Source organism: Haliotis rubra, unplaced genomic scaffold, assembly GCF_003918875.1.
Source record: "Haliotis rubra isolate DU_JTF1 unplaced genomic scaffold, ASM391887v1 Scf563, whole genome shotgun sequence".
Lineage (NCBI taxonomy): Eukaryota > Metazoa > Mollusca > Gastropoda > Lepetellida > Haliotidae > Haliotis > Haliotis rubra.
The window spans coordinates 19,858-45,962 of NW_025767261.1; the positions used below are offsets into that span (position 1 = coordinate 19,858).

At 41.3% G+C, this 26,105-nt stretch overlaps 3 protein-coding genes and 1 long non-coding RNA gene across 4 annotated transcripts; 2 read left to right on the forward strand and 2 right to left on the reverse strand.

Annotated features, from left to right (window-relative positions):
• The first annotated feature begins 1,250 nt into the window (after positions 1-1,250).
• LOC124254096 (cochlin-like) lies at positions 1,251-9,044 on the forward strand. Its single transcript, XM_046687970.1, has 3 exons — positions 1,251-1,566; positions 2,434-2,526; positions 8,434-9,044. The coding sequence occupies exons 2-3, from the start codon at positions 2,448-2,450 to the stop codon at positions 9,042-9,044; spliced, it is 690 nt and encodes a 229-aa protein (XP_046543926.1). The 5' UTR covers positions 1,251-1,566; positions 2,434-2,447.
• LOC124254082 (galactoside 2-alpha-L-fucosyltransferase SEC1-like) lies at positions 4,914-6,264 on the reverse strand. The gene has a single exon (XM_046687959.1). The coding sequence runs from the start codon at positions 6,161-6,163 to the stop codon at positions 5,120-5,122; it is 1,044 nt and encodes a 347-aa protein (XP_046543915.1). The 5' UTR covers positions 6,164-6,264; the 3' UTR covers positions 4,914-5,119.
• Positions 9,045-9,449: 405 nt separating the features above from the next.
• LOC124254081 (tyrosine kinase receptor Cad96Ca-like) lies at positions 9,450-21,128 on the forward strand. The gene is made up of 9 exons (XM_046687958.1): positions 9,450-9,654; positions 10,830-10,936; positions 11,758-11,932; positions 13,134-13,244; positions 13,837-14,063; positions 14,905-15,033; positions 17,252-17,363; positions 18,556-18,652; positions 20,814-21,128. Exons 1-9 carry the CDS (start codon positions 9,465-9,467, stop codon positions 20,998-21,000), a joined length of 1,335 nt encoding a protein of 444 aa, XP_046543914.1. The 5' UTR covers positions 9,450-9,464; the 3' UTR covers positions 21,001-21,128.
• LOC124254084 lies at positions 20,968-23,708 on the reverse strand. The gene is made up of 3 exons (XR_006892381.1): positions 22,535-23,708; positions 21,981-21,982; positions 20,968-21,053 (listed from the first exon to the last, which is right to left on the reverse strand). It is a non-coding gene; the product is annotated as an uncharacterized LOC124254084 (long non-coding RNA).
• Positions 23,709-26,105: the final 2,397 nt, after the last annotated feature.

Genomic DNA, 26,105 nt, shown 5'->3' on the forward strand with positions numbered 1-26,105 from the left:
TATAGTATTATATTTGCAAGTGGATATCTCAACAATGCACTTGCATTATAATGTTTAGCGGATCATTTTGAAGTCTTCTGGCGTCAAAACCAGATGGCATCACTAGTCGCTCTGCCTCTGAAGTCGATGAGCTGTACTGTGTGCACAAAGGACACTGGTTACAGTGTTTACAAACTTGAAAGCTTGAATCTCACTCACATGTTTTTTTTCAACATCAGTCGATACAAATTTAAATTCCTCTCGAGTGTCGAGTTTGTTTCATTGGATATCAAAGAAAACTCAAAAGCTTTCCCTTACTTGGAAGGTAATAGGAAGTTTGATCTTTGTTCAGATGGGTAATTCCGCTAGACTAGGTTATGTTCATCCGACTGATCCAGAATGCTACCCAGTTTTTTCTATCCCCAGAAACAAATTCCTTTTTTGTGTGTAAAGTGATAGCTGTTAGAATTACATGAATGGATCACTGTAAATCAGAGATGACACCAGGTGTTCGCGAAGTGGATAAACATGCTTGACACCATCAATGATAGCATGGTGTGAGTGACGCCGCTTTTATCATTATTCCAGCAATAAGGCGGGGGACACCAGAAATGGGCTTCACACATTGTACCTAAGTGGGGAATCGAACCCGGGTCTTCGGAGTCACGAGCGAATGCTTTACCCACACCACCCATCACGATATGAAACATCAACATCAATAATATCACGATATGAAACAATACCACCAATGATATCACGGTATGAAACAATACCATCAATGATGTCAAGGTATGAAACAGTACCATCAATGGTGTTAAGGTATAAGACAATACCATCAATGATATCACGGTATGAAACATCAACATCAACAAAATCACGATATGACACAATACCACCAATGATATCACGGTATGAAACAATACCACCAATGATATCAAGGTATTAAACAATACAATCAATGATATAACGGTATGAAACAATACAAGCAATGATATCACCTTATGAAACAATACCATCATTAAAATCACGATATGAAACAGTACCATTAGTGATATCACGATATGAAACAATACCATCAATGATATCAAGGTATGAAACAATACCATCAATGATATCAAGGTATGAAACAATACAAGCAATGATATCACCTTATGAAACAATACCATCATTAAAATCACGATATGAAACAGTACCATTAGTGATATCACGATATGAAACAGTACCATTAATGATATCACGATATGAAACAGTACCATCAATGACATTACGGTACAAAACAATCCAAGGGAAGGATGTCGGCAGGGCAAGGCATGTCACCACACACACACACACACGCTGTGAAAGAAGAATTCAAAAGGTGTCCCTTGAAGGATAACACTCAGCATGGGTGTAATTCATCTGGGCCTTTGTACAGCCACATATACTGTTTGATAGCAATGAACAGCCAGCCCAGTTGTACTACTGTACAGAAGTTTTACCTCCGCGTCCATTACCCGCTCAGAATACAACAACGTTCGGTTGCGAGCCAGTGAGCTGTCCCTGCCGCCCTCTGTCAGACATGGTGGATCTCTTCATACATCTGTATAGGTAAATATATTATGCGTTTGAAGTCACATTTGCTACGTTGGGCTCCATACATCAAGACGTTATTCTATTATCTATACTGTGTGTAAGACATAGTGTTTCATGGGGCTATATGCTGCCGCGTAAAGGACATTACGTGGGTGTATTCAAAATGTCACGTTGACATTGTATGTATATTTGTCAACATGACATTAGGCTATGATACTCCTCTGATACAATGCATGTCTAAAGTGTGGTTGCACATCCTGTTTGGTTTCCGTGGATTTTGAATGCATATCTGCAACATACATACAGATTCAGTGATATCACGTTAACAAAATGTGAGAATGAGAGTTTTCATGCCATTAACTCTATATCTGGTAGATATAGATAAAAGGAGTACATAAACCGAGGCAAATGTAAGTTCAAGAAGCAGATACCACGATGATTTGTGCACAAAATGACCACATCATGTTGCAGTCCGTATCTTCTTACACGGAAGTTCTGCAGTTATTTCTTGCTGGTACGCCTTCAAGAATGACACAGGACCAGGTGAATCAGTCCTATATTTATTAAAATATCACACACGTTTTTCCTTTGAATCCCCACCCTAGCTACCCAATAGAGATCATTGAGAGCAACACTTGGTCAGGTATACAAGGAGATCAATGGTTAGTGTTCAGGCGAAGGAGATTCTTGTGTCTGTAAAGTGTGTCAGTCCGCGTCTGGCGGTGCATGTTTACTCTGTACAACCTTCGGAGAACAATATATGTGTATTGGGAGCATGATTTAACAACGTTATACGTAAGTGGATGTTTCATCCCCTGATACCCTGAAACCAATACAATACTGTCATTGTCTAGAGAGAGAAACATGCTATTCTGTATTCAGATTCACTTGACACAATGACGGTGCTCGTGCTGGTATTTGCTGTGGCGTACTTGTGTTCGGGGGCTACCTCATTGACGACATCACGAACTACAGGTAAGGGAAAAAGGGTATTTATTCTACACACTATATGTAACGGGGATGGCGCTGACTCAACAACACAACTCCGTTGAGGCTCTAGTTCCGGTTTGTTACTGTAGTTTGTATTAATACAAGTCTGAAACAATGTATATGAAGATATAATTCTCCATCAAAATATCTATTCCATCACGTTCATTTCATTGCACATTGTTCAGATAATTAACAATTGCAGTACTACCACTGAACATATAAAAAGAAATCAAAAACAAATTGACATCGCAAAATTAATGGTTCAGTTACATATTGAGATCCTTAGAAGTGCAATTATGGAACACATATGGCATCTTCAAAACTATGAAACATCAACGTTTCTTACCATGTATGGGGCAACTTGTTTCAAACTGGCCACATGTTGTGAGGCACCAACAAAACACCAACCAAGGACCTAAAATATGTATGTCTTAATTAGCGTGGGAATGCTAATTCTCACCAGTAAAGTAAACGTACAATCTGTTTGGACTCAAACATTAATCTGAATCAATTGTAAGTGAAATTATTGACACCAACAACTTCTAACCATAGGTCAAAATATACCTCCACCAAATGCATAAATTCAGCTACAATAAATACTGAATTAACCTTTCAACAATTAAACATATTTTCGTAGTTTATTCCTTTTATATTAAACCAAGTGTAACTAACCTGTAATTCACCAAAGTCACAATCCTCCATCCATGAAGGACAGCAAATGAACAAACTTCACACGTTCCATATGCAACTAAATTCAACATCCAATCAAGATGCTGCACATCTTCAGCCAATGAAAACCAAGGACAAGACAGCAGACCTGACCTCCTTAAGACTTGGCTACTTTGCATAGGAACTACTTTCGACCTATGACTCAGTGGTGACTATGAGTAAATCATGGACTTGTGAAAATGTAAACCTTTTCACTGACAATTGTATTATTGTTTAAGATGTTATGAATTGATTCCAAACAGGAACATAAGACAAGATATGTTAAAATAGATTGCTTTTTCAGAACATTTTACAATTTGTATATTTTGTACTTGATACATATACACTACAGGTGAGGAACTAGGATATTTACTCTACACACTACACACTACACATACTACAGACTACAGACTACACACACTACACACTACATACTACAGTTAAGGCAACAGGTATTGTTTGCTCGGTAGCTATTTGACAGACACCACCGGCTGTCAGGTTTAAGTTTGGCTGTTGTTTAACGCCGCCCTCAGCACTATCCCAGCTTTATAACGGCTGTCTGTAAATTATCGCGTCTGCACCAGACAATCCAGTGAGCAACATCATGAGCATAATTCTACACAACTGGGATATGATGACATGTGTCATCCAAGTGTCATCCTGACCACCCGATACCGTTAGTCGCCTCTTACGACAATCATGGGTTACTGAAGACAGATGTTCACGGGTTACAAAAACATGTAGCTTGTGTAACCTTGCTATATAATTGACAGCATGCCACTCCAGGTATTTGGGAACTACTATTGGCGGTAACAGGATTCGGGATCTTGTTTCCATATGACTCATAGCATCCTCGATATTTAAGCACATAGTTCAACCACCTTATTCACATAAACGTGTACCCAGGGTGTGTTTTATAAGTAGCCCCTGTCAATTTATGTATGCTTGAAATAAGTCCCAATACAAGTAGGTTGATACATCAAATTAAGTACTTTTCCTTTTCGACATCACTAATATGAAGCTTCCTCGTCGTCAAAATTATCATTAATATCTCCGACAAAATTATACTAAATTACACATGTTATGTCCATGGTGTTGTAAATACTGTTGACAATGCGATTCCAGAGATGATTGTTATTATGCTCGGATCTGTACAAAAGACACAATATTAATGATATTTGTAGGAGATATATGTATTTATAGAGTTTCCAGAATATATTCTGACACGTGAGGTCTATATGTGCTAACGTTTCATGTACACAGGCTGTGACCTCTCCTTTATATATAGTTTCATCTTTTCTAAAGTGATCATCTAATGTTGCCATCACAAAAAATCATTATTGGTTGCAATATCTAATTGAGTTCCAGTGAAAATATAACACGGAAGTAGGAGTGAGTGAGTGAGTTTAGTTTAACGCCGCACTCACCAATAGTCCAGCTATATGGCGGCGGTCTGTAAATAATCGAGTCCGGACCAGACAATCCAGTGACCAACAGCATGAACATCGATCTACGCAGTTGGGATACGATGATATGTGTCAACCCAGTCAGCGAGTCTAACCAGCCGATCCCGTTAGTCGCATCTTACGACAAGCGTGGGTTACTGAAGATCAATTCTAACCTGGACATTCACGGGTCACGGAAGTAGAAGCAACACCTACTAACAAAATATAAATGATCACATACACTTGATGTGTTTAGGTGAAATATGGAGACATATTTCCCGTGTTATTCGTTTTCACGTTTTTCGGGTTGAGCACCACGACACAAACAAGCTGCAGACACAACAACTATAGAGTGCGGCGTAAAACAACACCCACACAAACAACAAAACCAGTCAGGCAATTCGAGTGGCAGCAAATGAGTCTGATCAAGCACCAAGAGGAACCCAGTGGGGCAGAAAGTAGTCTTGCTTTATGAGGCCTCTAGCTAACTCTGATCCTGGTCTGGGAAAATCTCTGTAATATACGGTGTACCCGTCTGCAAGCCAGGCAGCCCACCATCCAAATGTCCCCGCAGTCATTATCATGTGGTCACACAAGGTCAAGGTCGCAAAGTCTACAAGGGCATCTGAATTTTCCATGAGTATTATATCCGTGGAAACAACATATTTTCTGCACCAAGTTTTGTCATCAGTAGCTATAAGAAACAGTGGGTTGTGTAACTTTGTCTTCATATGAGCAATAGCCTTTTTAATATACGACAAGGGCGCAGCCAGATAGCCTATCTTACTCCCAGATCTCATGTATTTGCGTCGAACGTGAATCCCGATTTTAGTTCGGTTTTTATGCGTATTTGTGTAATTGTGAAAACACTGCGCACTGAGGTCGATATATTTTTTTCTGAAGACGAACTGTTTTCTTATTGAGGCTCTGATGGAGTTGAAATACTTCCATGATTGAAGAAACCCCCAGACTTTGACATTTCCACCGGGCAGTGTAAGGAGCCTGCGTTCATAAGCGCCATATTGTCTCTCAAAAACCAGAGTCCAAGTCTGATTGCGGATGTCCCCGATGAAAGATATGTTAAAGAGTCTACTGAGTTGGTTTGATTTTGGAATAAGAGGCTGTTTTCCTGTACTGACAGCAATTCCGAGCAATGAGGCATATTCAAACATATTGTTTCCTAGGCGACCACGGAGTGACACTGTTAGAGTGTTGTCATGTGGCGCGGTTGTTCGCCATCTTGAAAACACGTTCCTGGCGACTTCATCAGGAAGCGTCTTATTGTTGCAGCGTGGTCCAGTTGTGTTAAGATATCCAGATGAAACTTTGAGTTTCCGAGTCCAATTATGCATTTCAGAATGATTGAAAATATATTTTTCTGGATTTAGACTACCTTGATGAAGAATTAACACCAAAATCACTGTCAACATAAACATGATTACAAGCATGAAGTAAAGTTTCAGAGCCATTGTGTGACTTTTGTTTTTATATGATTAGAACCCAGACGGCATTAATATAACAATGTAATGTAATGTAGTATGACACCGTCATATATTACAAATGTAATCTTATAATGGTCTGTCATGTAAACAAAATTAAATATCTGTTTTCATTTAGAAATTTCTGTGATTTCTTTCTGGTCAATGTATATGTACGAGATCGGTATGACAGGCCAATCTCCGATGATGGTTAACTGTAGTCCATCGTGTGAATCGTCTTCATTTAGGTGTCATTTGATGATTATACGTCTTCGGCATTGTTGTAGACGGTTTCCTCTAGAAAATAAATGAAAAGGAGTTTATTTTATATGTACGAGGAATATGCAAAATGAATAAGAATAAAAAAAACACTGTCAGTCAATAAATCTGTCTGTCTGCCTCGCTACACACATGCTATAAACGTAGCCAGCTGCCAAGGCCCATAGTTTCTACAATAGAGGTTATACCGCTTAGTTATGTCACAATTTTGAACATTCCTCGAACAAGGCAGTTGTCTGGTACTATTGATATTATGTAAGTTTAGTCGGTTTGTATTTTCATATTTGTATTTTGTTTGTATTCATGCAACAGAATCATTCCACTTTATTCTGTGTGTCGAAGCGAGACAGACAAAATACACTGGGTCGCACTAAGAGAGTGTGTGTATAAAATATGATGCACTTTACCACTAACAGATGAAGTTAATCCACATAATGTTTTGATATGTTATCAAAATAATCAGAATGAAAATACTAATGGGTAAAAAAGACTCACAAAGGCAATTCACACATACCTTTTCAATGACAAGACTCACAAAGGCAATTCACACATACTTTTCAATGACAAGACTCACAAAGGCAATTCACACATACTTTTCAATGACAAGACTCACAAAGGCAATTCACACAAACCTTTCAATGACAAGACTCACAAAGGCAATTCACACAAACCTTTCAATGACAAGACTCACAAAGGGAATTCACACAAACCTTTCAATGACAAGACTCACAAAGGCAATTCACATACCTTTCAATGACAAGACTCACAAGGGAATTCACACAAACCTTTCAATGACAAGACTCACAAAGGCAATTCACACATACCTTTCAATGACAAGACTCTCAAAGGCAATTCACACAAACCTTTCAATGACAAGACTCACAAAGGCAATTCACACATACCTTTCAATGACAAGACTCACAAAGGGAATTCACACAAACCTTTCAATGACAAGACTCACAAAGGCAATTCACACAAACCTTTCAATGACAAGACTCACAAAGGCAATTCACACAAACCTTTCAATGACAAGACTCACAAAGGCAATTCACACATACCTTTCAATGACAAGACTCACAAAGGCAATTCACACATACTTTTCAATGACAAGACACACAAAGGGAATTCACACAAACCTTTCAATGACAAGACTCACAAAGGCAATTCACACATTCCTTTCAATGACAAGACTCACAAAGGCAATTCACACATACCTTTCAATGACAAGACTCACAAAGGCAATTCACACATACCTTTCAATGACAAGACTCACAAAGGCAATTCACACATACCTTTCAATGACAAGACTCACAAAGGGAATTCACACAAACCTTTCAATGACAAGACTCACAAAGGCAATTCACACAAACCTTTCAATGACAAGACTCACAAAGGCAATTCACACAAACCTTTCAATGACAAGACTCACAAAGGCAATTCACACATACCTTTCAATGACAAGACTCACAAAGGCAATTCACACAGACCTTTCAATGACAAGACTCACAAAGGGAATTCACACAAACCTTTCAATGACAAGACTCACAAAGGGAATTCACACATTCCTTTCAATGACAAGACTCACAAAGGCAATTCACACATACCTTTCAATGACAAGACTCACAAAGGCAATTCACACATACCTTTCAATGACAAGACTCACAAAGGGAATTCACACATACCTTTCAATGACAAGACTCACAAAGGGAATTCACACATACCTTTCAATGACAAGACTCACAAAGGGAATTCACACATACCTTTCAATGACAAGACTCACAAAAGTGTGCAAGGTGTTGCACACGTGTCTCGAGCGCGTGACAGTAGTGGCAGTAGTGCACCTGCACGACCAACTAGATCATGTCTCACATCCTGTCGTCACTCAAACACTTCCATGCTCATATTAAGACTTAACTTATCTAGTTAAAGGCTTGACATTGTATTGTGCATACGTGAATGTATTGGTGTGATTTTACTTCCAGCGTCTCCAGTATCTGCCCGAGGATTCACAGTGTATTTTGTCGTGGATGGTTCAGAGAGTATCAGCGACAGCAACTTCCGAAAAATTAAGGACGCCCTTAATCACTTTGTTTTAACCAATCAGTCTATCGGCAGTGCGGTTAGAACAGGTGTTGTGATCTACAGCAATAATGTCTCAACTACAATCCCTGTGTCTTCAAACATCACGGCACTTTCCACGGAAATAAATAAGGTATCACAACCAAGTTCAGGAACTTTCACTCACTTAGGTATTCAGCGAGCTAGCGTGTTCTTGTCCAAGGAGCCTGGTGATACTTCAAGGGTGATGATTGTCATGACAGATGGACTGTCAAACTATCCTATTAATACAGAGGCTGCTGCTGCTGAAGCGAGGAACTCAGGAATTACCATTTTTTCCGTGGGTGTAAATCCGTTACTCAACTTCCCAAGCTCGCCCTATAAAAGACGGTTTGAAACGGAGCTTCGATCTATTGCCTCGTCCAATGAGACTGTGTTTCAAGTTGAAAACTTCTCCACTTTGTCAGACACAATGGACAGGATCCTTGAAATTTTGCCTTCTTCAAAAGGTAAGATCGCTTCCAATCAATCGTAATTATAGGAGTGTAGGGTAAAGGAACTAGGTCCCGATCTACAAAACGCTCGTAGAGCTTCGTAAGCCTATGATAAACCATAGAGTTTCGACAGGTCGTAACTTTACGAACGCTTTGTGGATCGGGACCCTGGGCCAAGATTTTTGAAGCTCTCTTAGAGCTACGATAGTCGTAACTGCCATACATTAACATCAATTTCGGACTATCTTAGCACTGAGACAGCTTCGAAAATCTAGGCATTAGATTAATGTTTTGACAAATGAGAAGAAACTCAGTTGATATATTTGCGAGTGCAAGTTGTTGTTTTTTCGTTCTTGTTGTTGTTTGTTTGCTTGAGCAATAAGATCTTCTTCTGGTCGTGTGTTCTGGATGTATCTACGACTGAACCCTTGACTGTGCACCCTGTTGTTGTAGACGGTGGAATGTCCGAATGGGGGTCATGGAATGTTCCTGCGTGTCCACCACTGACATGTGAGAACCCGACCAGCCTCCGGAATGCGACCAGGACCCGATCCTGCAACAACCCTTCCCCCACCGTTGCCGGTAGACCCTGCAGCGGGGACACGACTGAGGCGGAGAGGAGAGACTGTCGTCTTTTAGACTGTGGTTACGGTAAGATGTCATCCGTTTGCAAAATGTCATTTGCCGCCCAGCAGGGTTCCAGGAACAATGTCGCGCCAGTCAGTGAGTAAAAGAGTGGGCAAACAAACAAAGTGCATGACAATATGATCAAAGTCCTGCTCTATCCACCAAGCTCCAATATCCACCAATCTCCAATATCCACCAATCTCCAATATCCACCAAGCTTCAATACCCACCAACCTGTAACCACCATGCTCTACCACACACCAAGCTCCACCACACACCAAGCTAAAATACCCGCCAAATACAACACACTTGATATGGATGTGCAACCTCTTTATTATTTACACACGACGTTTCTGGGCTAATACTTGCCCCTTCATTCACCTCATGACACTCTTTGGTGTTTCATATTGGAAACAATATTATCTCCGGTTCCACTTAGAAATATTTGGTCAGCATTGACAATGTTTTCACTTAAGATAAATATGTTCACTAGATATAAATAGTTTCTATTTTTACATCGTAGCGATTCAAATGACTTCTGGAAGGAGTATCGATGCTCATGCTGTTTATTACTGGATTGTCTGGCCCAGACTCGATTATTTACAGACTGCCGCCATATAGCTGGAATATTGCTGAGTGCGGCGTAAAACTAAACTCACTCACTCAGTCTGGAAGGAGTACACGATGCATACCACTGAATCTGACAAACTCCCAAATCAGTAGATGTGTAATGAACTAAAAGATTCTGTGGCAGTTCATTGCCCAGGGACCCGTTCCGCTAATATGATCGTAACTCCCATACTTTAACGGAGATTTACGACAGTCGTAGCGCTAATATGATCGTAACTCCCATACTTTAACATAGACTTGCGACACTCGTAGCGCTAAGATGATTGTAACTCCCACACGTTAACATAGACTTGCGACAATCGTAGCGCTAAGATGATTGTAACTCCCACACTTTAACATAGACTTGCGACAGTCGTAGTGCTAGGATGATGGTAACTCACACTTTAACACAGACTTACGACAGTCGTAGCGCTACGGTCGCTTTGAGGAACGGATTTTTGTCATAAAGAGATCACTCGAATATCTCACTTGTAACATGATCAGTATCTTCAATAGCAAAATGTTCTGCACCCACTCAACTGCTACATCGATACTCATGTGACATCAGACAATCTTTTTACTTTTTGCAGGCACAATATCTCCTGTTGTAATTGGTGTTGCTGTAGGGGCTGCTGTTGCTCTTGTGATACTGATTGCAGTCATCGCTGTATGCATCAAGCGGAGACAGAGACAGAAGGTACGTGCATGTATCGACATAAAGTATCTTGCAGTTCACATTGAACACCGTAAGTAAGTACGATTTTGATTTCAGTGTATTTAGTGACAGTAAACGTTTCACGTATATATATGTTCATAATGTCCCCAGCCATTATGTCAGTCACTTGGGAATGTTTCATCACCATCACTTCCACTCTGTTTTACATTCAAGTCCATCTATGTGCGTCTATTGGGACGAGAAAGGGGGCGACTAAATCTTTTATTGTTTTCCTGTGTGATTACTCTTCACCTTTTCTGCTTAAAATATCAGATAAATGTTAACATGGATGCACTAAAGCTAAGATATTTCAATTGTCAATGCAGTAAGTCATTCAATTACTAGAGGAAAAACTATTTAAGCCACATATATCCTTAATTTTATCATAAAAATATATATACATTTGTGCAAATATGTAATATAATGTTACACATTGTGTCATAGCGGAAAAATACCCTCAGCGACCCATGGTTTTTATACTTATTTTTATAGCAAAACATGTTGTCATTTACATATTGAAATTTAGAAAAATGTTTAATACTAGAAATTATGAAAATGAAGGATCATGTAAAAAGTTTGCTCCCATAGACTCCTATGTTAAAAGTCTTGGCTAACCAAGGAATCTTTAAGACTACATATCTCAAGAAAACCCACAGTACCCCCTGCTTTTCTGGGCTGTTTTTGAAAGACAAACGTCATACTTTAAAAATATACCAATTAGAAAAAATGTGCTATTATATTACCAGCTAACATCCTTAAAACTAATAACAAAGCAAACACAACAATGTTGCTCCCCGCGTCAGGAATACAACCGACATTACAACGCTGCACAACCATCAGAGCTCCAGTTAACTCACTACAACCTTGAACTTCTGGCCGTGTTGGGTGAAGGTCACTTCGGGAAGGTCTGGAAGGCCAAGGCCAATGGGATTCTACACACAGGTCAATGTGACATCGTTGCTGTTAAAATATGTAAAGGTGAGAAGACATTCTGATTTTTGGAGTTAGTGAGTTAGTATGGTTTTACATCGGTTATGGAAATATTCCAGCAATATCACGGCGGGGGACACCAGAAATTGGCTCCACACATTGTACCCATGCGGGGAATCGAGCCCGGGCATTCGGCGTGATAAGCCAACGCTTTAAACATTAGGCTACCCCACCGCCCCCTGAGTTTTGGAATATCGAGGACGACCTAACCTGGCCGAAAAATCTAGCCGTAAAAATGACCCCCACGTCCATGTATTTATGTTAAATAGTTGTGGTACAAGCACATATCCACAACATGGAACGCTGTAGACACAGGCTCTTGCATAATGGTGTATCTATAGAAAGTAACACATGTTATATTGGATTCCCCTTTCCTAGTTTAGTAGTTTCCTTTCATGTTGATGTTTAATACAAATTCACGGAGCCTACAGGAATGGTGCCGTGTACTTCGAGGGGACGTAACTTCATGTCTAACTGTTTAAAGAACGTGTTACTCCCTGTGTGTAACAGTATGATGTGTACATACTCTCTTGTATATCGGCCAGAGGCCTTCTGTACAATAAACCTTTTAGACTGACTTTGATTCCACTTTCCCAGTGAAGTAGAGATTCTAGTACTTTTTGTGTTTGCTTGAGTCTCATCCGGGATTCGAACCCGGAGTCTCAGAGTCAGGCAACTTACAGCCAGCTCACTCACATCACTGACTTCTTGTGCTGTCGATTAGATGCCTGAGTCACAGTGCGGGTTCGAATCCCGTATTGACTCAACCAAACAAAAGTACTAGAATCTGTACTTCACTGAGAAAGGGTAATGGTAAATTTTGACCACTTTCTAAATGGCATAGTGTATTCTATAGAACGTCGAAGATTGAAACCTTGTAAGGTTAAGACAACATTCCCACTGATGCTGGGTTTAAAACAGTTCAAGCACAACCAAATTCGTTGGTTACTTTTCTAGTTCCCGACTAAAGTCAGAGACGATCTAGCATCCTGGGATAACTGTTCCAGTGAGTAATAAGTAATAACCAGTTGTATAATTGGATCTAACATGGCAACACTTTATGTACCATTCTACATTGAAACAAATTATGTTCAATTTGTTTCAATGTAGAATAAATTATTATCGGTAAAATATGTGTGATTGTGCAATGTTCATGTTCGCGATCTAAACTCCAAACCATCTGTTTCAGATAATGCATCTGAGACGCAGTGGACCAACTTCTACCGTGAAATTAAACTGATGAAGTCTTTACCGAAATACTTCCATGTGGTGAATTACCTTGGCACCAACCACACACAAGGTATGATGGCGTTGGTCTGTTTGGTAGTACACATTGATATGTTGTATGACTGGAATCAACAAGAAATGTCGATGTCCAACGCGAGAGAGCGGGTGAATTTGGGTTGTCTCAATGACTCGCAGATTAATCTCGGGAAACAGCAGAAATGGAACCAGACTTTCGGCGGGGAGGGGTTGAGGAGCAGCGCCTTACCTACAACAGTTTTTGTATCAAGGTTACATCATTCAAGGCCTCTTTATAGCCTCAGGGATGACGTCGTTGACGTTATTTATTGACGTCACTACACAAAAGAAAAGTACAGGAGGACATGTTAACCCTGGCTTCGCGAACACCTGGTGTCATCACATATTTTCAATGATCATTTATTGCATTTTACAGCTACTTTTCCTGTAAACCTAATGAAATCTAGATCTGTTTCGAGGCTGGGTTTTTTGTGACTTTGTAGTCGATTTATAGATTCTTTACTCAAAACATTCACACAGGAGTTAAGCAGCTGACATCACACCAACAACGACGTCATAATCAACATGAGTTACGAAGCTGGGTTTTTTTCAAATTGCAGTTACCTCATAATCATTCCTCCTTCTGACAGATTCCCGTATGCTGATAATGGAATACTCGCCTTTGGGAAATCTCCTTCAGTTTTTACGCAAGAAACGCCTCAAGGTCTCCAGATCCGCCTTCACACCGTTATTGTCCAACGACTCAGAGAATCAAAGCAATGATGATGAAAGTGCCAACCTTGGTCTGACTTCGAAACAACTGACGATGTTCGCCTATCAGATAGCAAAGGGGCTTAGACATCTTCATAGGAACAAAGTAAGCATTTACCGATATATGGAAGTTTTTTCTGAAGGCAATGGTTTTCTTGAAAGGATAAGACAGCATATTTTTACAGTACCCTCCTACACACCGTCACGTGCGTCATATCATGATGTCATGGCGGTTGCTACATGACGTTACTTTTTCCGCGAAACAGCTGGCACAGTTCTCTCATTGAATATCAACACGGCGTTCGACGGTTTGAACAATGTTGATATTTACATCACACAAAAGTCTAACACCGAATATTGTGAGCTCGTAGTGTACATCTGTTTCATGTGAGGTGAGGTGAAATTGGGTTTAACGTCGTGCTTGAGAATATTTCGCTCATATGACGACGTGCATGCGTGTGTATGTGTATGTGTGGCTGCTTGTACTAGCCCAGACTGAAGATGGGTTTATAGTGCTAGCCCACTGAGATACCATTCCGCAGTGAAGCATGAATACCCCACTCAGACACATTATACTGACTCCGAGCCCCAGTCCTTGTTGCACCAATTAATGCCGAGCGCCAGGCAGGGACCAACAAGTACCATCTTTTAACGTCTTTTGGTATGACGCGGTCGGGCCTGTCTCATGTACAACACAATTCTGTCCGAATAGTTCGATGTTCTGCCAAAGAGGGAGTGCCGACGCGTGTGAACGCCGGTTGGACAACTTGTAGTTCAGGGCCTAGATTTTCGAAGCTCTCTTAGTACTCAGATAGTCGTAAGTTAATGTCAATTTATGGCATTTACGACTATCTTAGCGCTAAGAGTTTCGAAAGTCTAGGGCCAGAATTCTTTTGTCGGTCTTACACTCACAGTGCAATAAATTTATAGATGAATTTTTTTGTCAGATAATTCATCGTGACGTGGCTGCCAGGAATGTGCTACTGTTTGACAACTTGCAATGCAAGGTCGCCGACCTTGGTCTGGCGCGGCATCTGTCCGACTCTGATGGCGACGTTTACGAGACTAAATCGGAGGTACGCAATTCAACAATACCCTATCTCGGGACGACTCTGTGGACAGCTAATGTCAAGCTACCGGAGATAATCCATTCGTGCATTATAATATTCCATTCTATTTTTCTGGAACTTCCGGTTATCCGAACAAACAACATCCAAGTTCTTTCAGAGACCTTTTAGAAGTTGTAAAGATGAAGGAAAACCAGTTTTCTATGGATAGTCAACTTCTTTATTGCAATGAGTGCGACGTTTCTGTGCAGGTACTTACACTGTTATCAAGTTGTGTCAGTACCTACACTGAAACGTCGCACTCATTGCCATGAAGAAGTTTTCTACATCCAACTGCCGATAAAAAAAAACGCAAACGATCCAGTACAGAAATTAGAACACTTGAAAACTTACACTAGTTAATACTTTTGATTGAAAATATTTTTTTCGAAATATAAGATAACCTATATACCTTTTTTGTCGGCTCACATAGAACTCGTTTTGTGCAAATGTGAATAGGATAATATACTGTGTCAAAAAAGAAACTTCACATTCTTTCTTCAGGGCACTATAAAAGAACAAGAGATGGTAAAATGGTGGAATTGTTATTATTTCATTGCTGAGATCTGTGTGATGTACTCGATACAATGACAGTGTCATAATCAGTTCAATTAGGCTACACCGCCGTTCCAAAACATGGGTATACAGAATGTCAAGTCACAAGAATAAAAATGCGAAATTTCTCAATTCAATATTGTCTATGGCCGCCACGCGCATTCACCACTGCCAAACACCCTCTCCTCATCGAGTGCCTGATGCTTGTGAACACGTGGTTGGGGATTCTGCGCCATTGCTCTTGCAAGGCAGCGCCAAGTTCCTGCAAATTCTGAGGTTGGTTCCTAAGACCACGAAGCCTTCTCCCAAGTGCATCCCAAACGTGCTCTATTGGATTAAGGTCAGGGGACCTCGATGGCCAGTCCATGACGTTGATTCCAGCATTTTGAAGGAAATTTCGTGTCAACATCGCGGTATGCAGCCGAGCATTATCATGCTGGGACTGTAGATCTGGGCCATGAGCCGCCATGAAAGGAACGAGTTCAGGGGTGAGCAGCTGGTCGCGGTAAGCAGCAGCTGTAAGGTTTCCACGGATGACCAGAAGTCGGGAACGGTTGTTCCCACAGAAAGCACCCCACACCATGCAACTTCCGCCCCCCGAATCTGTCGACTTCCTGTACACAACATTGGGCATACCGTTCACGACGTCGTCTCCAGACTCTATGCCTGCCGTCCGCGAATCTGAGGGTAAACCTGGATTCATCCCTAAAGACGACTCGATTCCAGTCTCTCTGGGTCCATCGGAGGTGACGTTGGGCCCACAGCAGACGTTGACGTTGATGAAACGGCGTCAATATTGGCCCACGATATGGACGTCGAGAATGGAGATTGGCAGCCCGCAACCGATTTCGAATGGTCTGTGAGGACAGTCGACCTCTAAACATCTCAGCCCTGGTTCGTGTAGCCGGCAGAAATCTGTCACGTAGGTGACGCAGGACGATTTGACGGTCTTCTGCTCGTGACGTCACACGTGGACGACCCGACCTTGGGCGATCAGAAGTGGTGCCAGTTTGTTGTAGACGACCTCGCAAGTCATACACAGTACGACGGCTGCGTCCCATTGCTCTTGCGACGTCAATAACTGATCTTCCCGCTTGCAACATGCCAACGGCACGTTCACGTTGCACATTTGACAATCGTGGCATTACAGGTACTGTTAGAGCCGTGGTTTAAAAGTGCTTTTTCAATTCTTGAGGCCAATGCAAACACGTGCATATGAAGAAAACTTCGATGCGAAGATCACGTGATCGACTGCAGGTGCAAAACCTGATTTGGCACTAACGTCATTTGCACGACGAATGGATGGGTTTGAGTGGGTTTTGCTAACGTTTTCTAGAGTCGAAAGATAGGGATCCCATGTCGGATACATAGATGTATCATCAGAGAAAAATTATTCATTATTTTTAAAAATTACATTTTGTGAAGTTTCTTTTTTGACTCAGTTTATATACGTTCACTGATAAATCAGTTTAGCTTCGATCAATCAGATGCATTATGGTAATGTTGAACCTGTCTTTCACCTTGAACGGGGTTCACCTTGTCGCGCGGTTGTCGAGTCTTAAATATTGTTTAATTCTGTCAGGAATGGTTTCTCAGATCCAAATCTCCATTGTTGTCATGGTTACTGTCACAGGGGCCCCTCCCTGTGCGCTGGATGGCCCCTGAGTCTCTCCGAGACCGCATCTACACCTCCAAGTCTGATGTTTGGTCCTACGGCATCCTGCTCTGGGAGATTGTTACACTCGGTAAGTATACTCCCCATGGAGAAGAGAATATGGATATTTGAGTATTACCGTTCAGTTTTGGTAATGAATAGGCGTTCAGCTTCTGACGTTTGTCACAAAATGTTGTTAGACACTGGGACTGAGACTGTCCAATTATTGTCACCCGAACACTTCCAGTCTTTTGAACTACGATCGTTACACTTCACGGTATTTACATTTTACAGCCGCTTAATAACATCTCTCCGTAGACTCCGAAGCAGGATATTTTTTATTTGAAATGGTTAAATCACTTTTAGAAGAATACTCTTGGAGTATTGAAAGGGTTATACTGCTTCTAGCAGAATATTCACTGAGTTCTGAAATGGCTTTATCACTGCTTTTAATATAAACTCACCCTAGACTCCGAGGCAGAATATATTTATTTGAAAAGGTTTTTAGCAATATATTCTTGGAGTGCTGAAAGGGTTTTTCCGCTTCTAGCAGAATATTAATTGAGTTCGCTTATTTTACTTTGCTTTATTGCAGTAGATGCACTGTGATACACGGTGATACACTGTGATACACCGTGATACCGTGATACACCGTGATACACCGTGGTACACCGTGATACACCGTGATACACCATGGTACACCGTGGTACACCGTGGTACACCGTGATACACCGCGATACACCGCGATACACCGTGATACACCGTGATACACCGCGATACACTGTGATACACCGTGATACACCGTGATACACTGTGATACACTGTGATACACCGTGATACACTGTGATACACCGTGATACACCGTGATACACTGTGATACACCGTGATACACCGTGATACACCGTGATACACTGTGATACACTGTGATACACCGTGATACATTGTGATAGACTGTGATACACTGTGATACACCGTGATACACCGTGATACATTGTGATAGACTGTGATACACCGTGATACACTGTGATACACTGTGATACACTGTGATACACTGTGATAGACTGTGATACACTGTGATACACTGTGATACACTGTGATACACTGTGTATATTACCCTCATTTTTATGAATGATAAAGGACCATTCTTAAGCCATGTTTTCGTCAATCTGTATAATCCGGACGGTTTGTTAGCTACATGAACTGTTCTCCATGATTACTTGGATTCACGTGATTACTTGAATAATCACAGATGAAATCACGTGGTCTGTGATGTGTTTGCACAGGGGGCAGCCCATACCAAGGGAGGTCGGCCCGCCAGGTCGTGCAGGACGTACTGAATGGACAGACGATGTCCAGGCCTGACCACTGTGCCCCCGAGATGTGAGTTATTAGGAAGATGGTCGATATCAGCAGATGTTATTGGTTACAGGGCTGTCATTTGTCGGAAAATGAATATAGCTGGTTGACATTAACAGGTGTTATTGGTTACGGGGAGGTGAGGTATTGGGAAGATGGATATAGCTGGTTGATATTAGCAGATGTTATTGGTTACAGAGCTGTGAGTTGTCGGGAAGATGGATATAGCTGGTTGATATCAGCAGGTGTTATTGGTTACAGAGCTGTGAGTTGTCGGGAAGATGGATATAGCTGGTTGATATCAGCAGATGTTATTGATTACAGAGCTGTGAGTTGTCGGGAAGATGGATATAGCTGGTTGATATCAGCAGATGTTATTGATTACAGAGCTGTGAGTTGTCGGGAAGATGGATATAGCTGGTTGATATCAGCAGGTGTAGTTGGTTACAGAGCTGTGAGTTGTCGGGAAGATGGATATAGCTGGTTGATATCAGCAGGTGTAGTTGGTTACAGAGCTGTGAGTTATTGGGAAGATGGATATAGCTGGTTGATATTAGCAGGTGTTATTGGTTACAGAGCTGTGAGTTGTCGGGAAAATGGATATAGCTGGTTGATATCAGCAGATATTATTGATTACAGAGCTGTGAGTTGTCGGGAAGATGGATATAGCTGGTTGATATTAGCAGGTGTTATTGGTTACAGAGCTGTGAGTTGTCGGGAAGATGGATATAGCTGGTTGATATCAGCAGATGTTATTGGTTACAGAGCTGTGAGTTGTCGGGAAGATGGATATAGCTGGTTGATATTAGCAGATGTTATTGGTTACAGAGCTGTGAGTTGTCGGGAAGATGGATATAGCTGGTTGATATCAGCAGGTGTTATTGGTTACAGAGCTGTGAGTTGTCGGGAAAATGGATATAGCTGGTTGATATTAACAAGTGTTATTGGTTACAGAGCTGTGAGTTATTGGGAAGATGGATATAACTGGTTGATATCATCAGATGGTCTTTGCTTCAGTGCAACACTCTGACTTCATCTAAATTTCATTATTAAGTTCGCATTATATTCCAGTAATAATACCCGTGGAGCATACAAGCAAAGATTGTGGAATAACCATGACATGTTTGTCTGACCGCATACAATTAAGGCGGTTTATTGGTACAGCTTATAACTCAAAGATATTTTCAATTGACTGGTTAGATCAAAGGCAAATGTTCACATAAACCATGCTTTCAGTGACATAAGATTGTCCTATAACCCTCTCTTGAAATTGCTGAAGTTCTTACAAATGCGAAAACGCCGATATAAATGTAATGTTTCGACACTGAACACGTATCAAGGTCTATTTTCGCAAACTTAGCCTGGCATATCTGATAATAATGAAAGGGCAATAACTCTCTGGGCGTCGTCAGCTCGCTGTCAAAATGTCAGTGAAACGAAAATCCGGAAGATAAATACGTTATCAATCATTCCCTATTGGCATATGGCTTGATATACCCTGTGTCAGTGCACATGTACCTGAACACCGGGTATACCACCCCTGACTATCAACAATATAATGAAAGTCTATCCGTGACGAAATGCTCAATGACAACAGGTTTATTTGGACATCTGATACTATCGTTAAAACAGGTATGAAGGTCAGCTCGTTGCAAAGTACATATTTAAGTTCCATAAAAAATGCGTTCACTACCCACATTTCCTTCCTACAGGGGCGGTGGGGTAGTCTAGTAGTTAAAGCGTTGGCTCGTCACGCCGAAGACCCGGGTTCGAATCCCCACATGGGCACAATGAGTGAAGCCCATTTCTGGTGTCCCCCGCCGTGATATTGCTGGAATATTGCTAAAAGCGGCGTAAAACCAAACTCAGTCAGTCAGTCCTTCCTACAGATTCGACATGGTTATTTGTTTTGAATAAAAAGATATGCTGTAGTAAAATTATACTGCTTCCCTTAATGTCTTGAAACACACTTTCCTGCAATGTTTCAATATTAGAATCTATTTATTTTACGTGTGAATTAAGAACCTGGGCCTAGATTTTCGAAGTTCTTTTAGCGCCAAGATAGTCGTAAGTACCATACATTAACATAGTTACGTAAGATAGGCGCTAAGAGAGCTTCGAAAATCTGGGCCCAGTGGTGTTAAGCTGCTGATCCAACACAGCGCTATCGCTTCTCGTTCTGCAGGTTCTCTCTGATGAAGAAGTGTTGGCGACAGGATCCGGAGTCCAGACCGGACTTTGAGGCTCTGAGCCGACACCTCGACACCCTGTTGGAGGAGTCTAGCAACTACATCAAGCTGCTGGACTACCAGGATCACCTGTACACGATCATCCAGGGGTCGTCTAAAAGTGATGCAGAAGAAAAACTCTGACAATTTTTAATTGATGTGCATCCATCAAATTGAAACTACCCATAGTATAATATCTACTGAGTCAAAAAAGAAACTTCACATTCTTCTTCAGGGCACTATAAAAGAACAAGAGATGGTAAGATGGTTAAATTGTTATTATTTCATTGCTGAGATCTGTGTGATGTACTCGATACACTGACAGTGCCATAATCAGTTCCATTAGGCTACACCGCCGTTCCAAAACATGGGTATACAGAATGTCAAGTCACAAGAATAAAAATGCGAAATTTCTCAATTCAATATTGTGTATGGCCGCCCCGCGAATTCACCACTGCCAAACACCCTCTCCTCATCGACTGCCTGATGCTTGTGAACACGTGGTTGGGGATTCTGCAAATTCTGAGGTTGGTTCCTAAGACCACGAAGCCTTCTCCCAAGTGCATCCCAAACGTGCTCTATTGGATTAAGGTCAGGGGCAAGTCCATGACGTTGATTCCAGCGTTTTGAAGGAAATTCAGTGTCAACATCGCGGTATGCGGCCGAGAATTATCATGCTGGAACTGTAGACCTGGGCCATGAGCCGCCAAGAAAGGAACGAGTTCAGGGGTGAGCACTCGGTCGCGGTAAGCAGCAGCTGTAAGGTTTCCACAGATGACCAGAAGTCGGGAACGGTTGTTCCCACAGAAAGCACCCGACACCATGCAACTTCCGCCCCCGAATCTGTCGACTTCCTGTACACAACATTGGGCATACCGTTCACGACGACGTCTCCAGACTCTATGCCTGCCGTCCGCGAATCTGAGGGTAAACCTGGATTCATCGCTAAAGACGACTCGATTCCAGTCTCTCTCTGGGTCCATCGGAGGTGACGTTGGGCCCACAGCAGACGTTGACGTTGATGAAACGGCGTCAATATTGGCCCACGATATGGACGTCGAGAATGGAGATTGGCAGCCCGCAACCGATTTCGAATGGTCTGTGAGGACAGTCGACCTCTAAACATCTAAGCCCTGGTTCGTGTAGCCGGCAGAAATCTGTCACGTAGGTGACGGAGGACGATTTGACGGTCTTCTGCTCGTGACGTCACACGTTGACGACCCGACCTTGGGCGATCAGAAGTGGTGCCAGTTTGTTGTAGACGACCTCGCAAGTCATACACAGTACGACGGCTGCATCCCATTGCTCTTGCGACGTCAATAACTGATCTTCCCGCTTGCAACATGCCAACGGCACGTTCACGTTGCACATTTGACAATCGTGGCATTTCAAGTACCGTTAGAACTGTGGTTTAAAAGTGTTTTTTCAATTCTTGAGGCCAGTGCAAACACGTGCATATGAAGAAAACTTCGATGCGAAGATCACGTGATCGACTGCACGTGCAAAACCTGATTTGGCACTAACTTCATTTGCACGACGAATGGATGGGTTTGAGTGGGTTTTGCTAACGTTTTTCTAGAGTCGAAAGATAGGGATCCCATTTCGGATACATAGATGTATCATCAGAAAAATTATTCATTATTTTTCAAATTACATTTTGTGAAGTTTCTTTTTTGACTTGTGACATCATTTCCAGGAGCGTAGCTACGATTATAAAAAGAGCCTAGCTTACACATGATTTTTGCTGTGAAAGTTGGGCAAGCCCTCAATACTATTCAGATATAAATATTTGCAACCTATCGGACGAAAAAATGGCTTGTTACGTGCCTGATTTCGTCATCGTTTAAGATCACAGCCAGTGATGAGACTATTTGAATGTTCCGTTTGTCATTAGATTTAGTCGGTAGTGACATAAGCACGTCGAGTGCAGTGCTTATCACGTCAGATGAGTGTTCCAAATGTTGGTGTGCATAAGTTGTGTACGAATATAAAGAGATAAAGAAAAGGTTTAATCTTATTCAAGAGTTGAAAGCATCTGTCAGAGTATCCCCGTGTATGATTCCAACAAAGGCAAAGGGCTCGTGTTAATTGTGTTATTACCTCGGTGAATTAGCAATATTCCAGTAATATCAAGACTGGGATAGCAAATGGGCTTCACAAAGTGTACCCATGCTGGGAATCGAACCTGGATCTTCGGGACGAACACTGCAACCACTTGGCTACCCCATCGCCCCGTCATTTCGTGAATGCCCTGAGATGCATCACTGTGACGGGGTGGTCCTCATTGCGAATGGATACAATAGGGAATAATGCTGAAGGTGGCTTCACCCGATGATGAACCAACATTTGTCATTAAGGAATACCTATCGTTAAGCGTTGTTGTAACTTTTCGTCTGCCTTTCTTCCCTATCAATAAACAAATCATCAATATCTTGGTGTTCAGTTATCCTCCTCCGGGTCTAGGTATTTAACACAAAAGACATGGGCTCAACAAGCATGGGAGGTAGTTCAGATACTGCAAGTCTGGTTAGTCTGTCTACCGAGGTTTACCTCTATACATGTTATGTTAAAGTGCTTCCAATTTTGACTTAAAGTTCGGAATTCGGGATTCCATGCCTCACCAGATATGGAAAATATCATCCCTATTTTTACATAAAAATACACCAAATATCTTCGCAAAAAGTGGTTTTGGCAAAAACATTGATATTCTGTTGAATTATTTCATTAGTTAAAGATCGTTAGATTTTGGTTAAGACAAATATCACAAGAATGTATTACAATATTGAGTAAAGCATACATCTTCCAATATGCAAAGCTGAAATTTGTGGTGTTTGCTGGGATTTTGATGTAAAAACATTTACAGAGGCCTGGATTATAAATATGGATTTACAGAGGCCTGGATTAAACAAGGTGTTACTGGAAATAAATCCAGCTTTAGGTTCAAATTCCAATTCCGTCGAAGGCCGGAATTCAGCAAATATCTCTGCATGCATTCAGGTGAAGGCATTCCATTTATTAATCTCGGTTTTCGATAAAGTTAACGCCTGAACTACCCCGAATTTACAAATTTGGTCAAAACTGGAGATTTTTTTAATTTTCCAAGAAACAAAAAATGTTCGATGAAAATGAATTGCCGGAGATAGACATTCACTTCTGCCAAAATGTTCATTCCCCTTACACGCGAGACGCAAGCCGTGTCAGTCATGTGGAACCCGGTGACCAAGCGTGTGAGGCCCGTGTGACGCGCATTGCACACGGGTGTGAGTCGCGATGGTTACTCGTGTACAACCCGTGACACATGCATTTCGGAGGGAGCAAACGTTTAAGCAAAAGAAGAACCTTTGTAAAACTTGAAGGTAGTAACATAGAAATCAATTTTAAATTATCTGATGAAGTCTCTCAATATGCAGGGGCGTAGGAACGGGGGCTTACCATAACTACAATTTCATTTTGATTTTCAATACTTTTCATAAATCCCCACCCCCACACCCACCCCCACCCCCACCCCACCCCCACCCCACAGAGGAAGATAAGAGCGATGTGATCAATCAGACCCATCTTGTACATATGACGGTACTGTCATTTTTGACAGCGCCTTGGTTGCTGATCCGTTAAGGTGTGAAGTTTCGCTGTCAAAACTGGGGTAACTAGCTGTACCAATTAAGGGTAATTATAATGATAATATTGAAGTCATCTTCTATAGCGCTGATTCTTATTACCCCGGATAACCCAAGCTGCCTGTTATTCGCTAGAAGGTAATACTCATCTGACTTTATCCAACCGGGTACCCATGCGGCCGTTTTCTGCTGGGTGAACAGAGGCAGTTTGAACAAACTCACTTACCTAAGGTGAGACCACATGCATCACATGTGGGGGAAACTCTCAGGAGTCAAGCTGCCAAACACGGTCACCCATCCAAGGATTGTCCGGTTGTTCTCATTCCCTGGTCCTTAGCTTATTGCTTTATGGTGCAATTAGTGGTACCGGTACCACCCCTCACCCCCTGCTAAAGTGCGTTTTCGGCTAATGGCGTCTGGTGTATATTGCAATCAGCATTTTTGGGGCGTTTTCCCTTCTCTGGAGTAATTATTCAATCAACGATAGGGTTTTAGTGTACACTGGATCATTGGTGATTTTAGTGCCACAGTGCAGAGTAGCAACATTCAACAGGTTCATAGATGTTAGGGACAGTACGTCGACGGTTCTGGTTGCAGGAAACACTGTAGTAGTAGTAGTAGTAGTAGTAGTAGTAGTAGTAGTAGTAGTAGTAGTAGTAGTAGTAGTAGTAGTAAAATGTTTATAAAGTGTCACGCGCACAACATTTACATTAAAATACAGAATCACATAAAACATTTCAAAGGAAGTGCGTCCAGCCATACATGGACTTACGAGACACTATATATATATATCCATTATAACTAGATTAATGGTGCACACACGATAGAAATAAGATGGGAAATAGAAATTTAGGCAGATTGTAGATAAGACACACTGATAACAACAGCAGGCTCCTCGATAAAACAACAAAAGAGAAAGAGAATTCTTAAAATAATCATAATAAATTAAGTCCAAAAATGAAAGAAATAGAATGCATTTGCTAATTCCTTTTGTACAACATCGGAATTTATTATATAAATCAATTTATTTTCATCACAAAGGTGATTAAACTTACGGTTGCTTTCTGCAGCTGCCTTAAAAAGGTTAAAATTAATGAGCACGACTCAATTGTCCCTGTGTCTTATATAGTGGCCTCGTGCATGTTGTTTAAAAAGACAAATTGAACAAAGAACATTTGTTCAAGGTCACATGCAACCAAAAAATCAAACATAATTAAAACACAATTATCACTTATTCGTGACATATAATATACATTGCTGGTTATGAAAAAACATATAAACAAAATTATAAGCGTACAATCGCAAATCAAAAGTGCAATATTGTGTACTTCGGTTTACTTCCCAAGAAACGAAGCAGCCGGGATACCGAATCCAGTCAGAGCGGATGGGTGTGCACTCAAGTGTAACGGCTGGTTCATTTGCGTATTCCCTCACGGCTTATTGTGAGTCTATATGTAGAGATGTTGGGTTTTGTAAATACATGCTCATGTTTTGTGTATAACATTTTGCAATCAACAGACATCATAACATGTAAAGTGTTCAACTATCACACCTGCCTGTCTGTGTAATTACATAATGTGACAGAGACCGAACTCGGGCCATAAATCAATGCATTTTGTTTATGGTGTATAG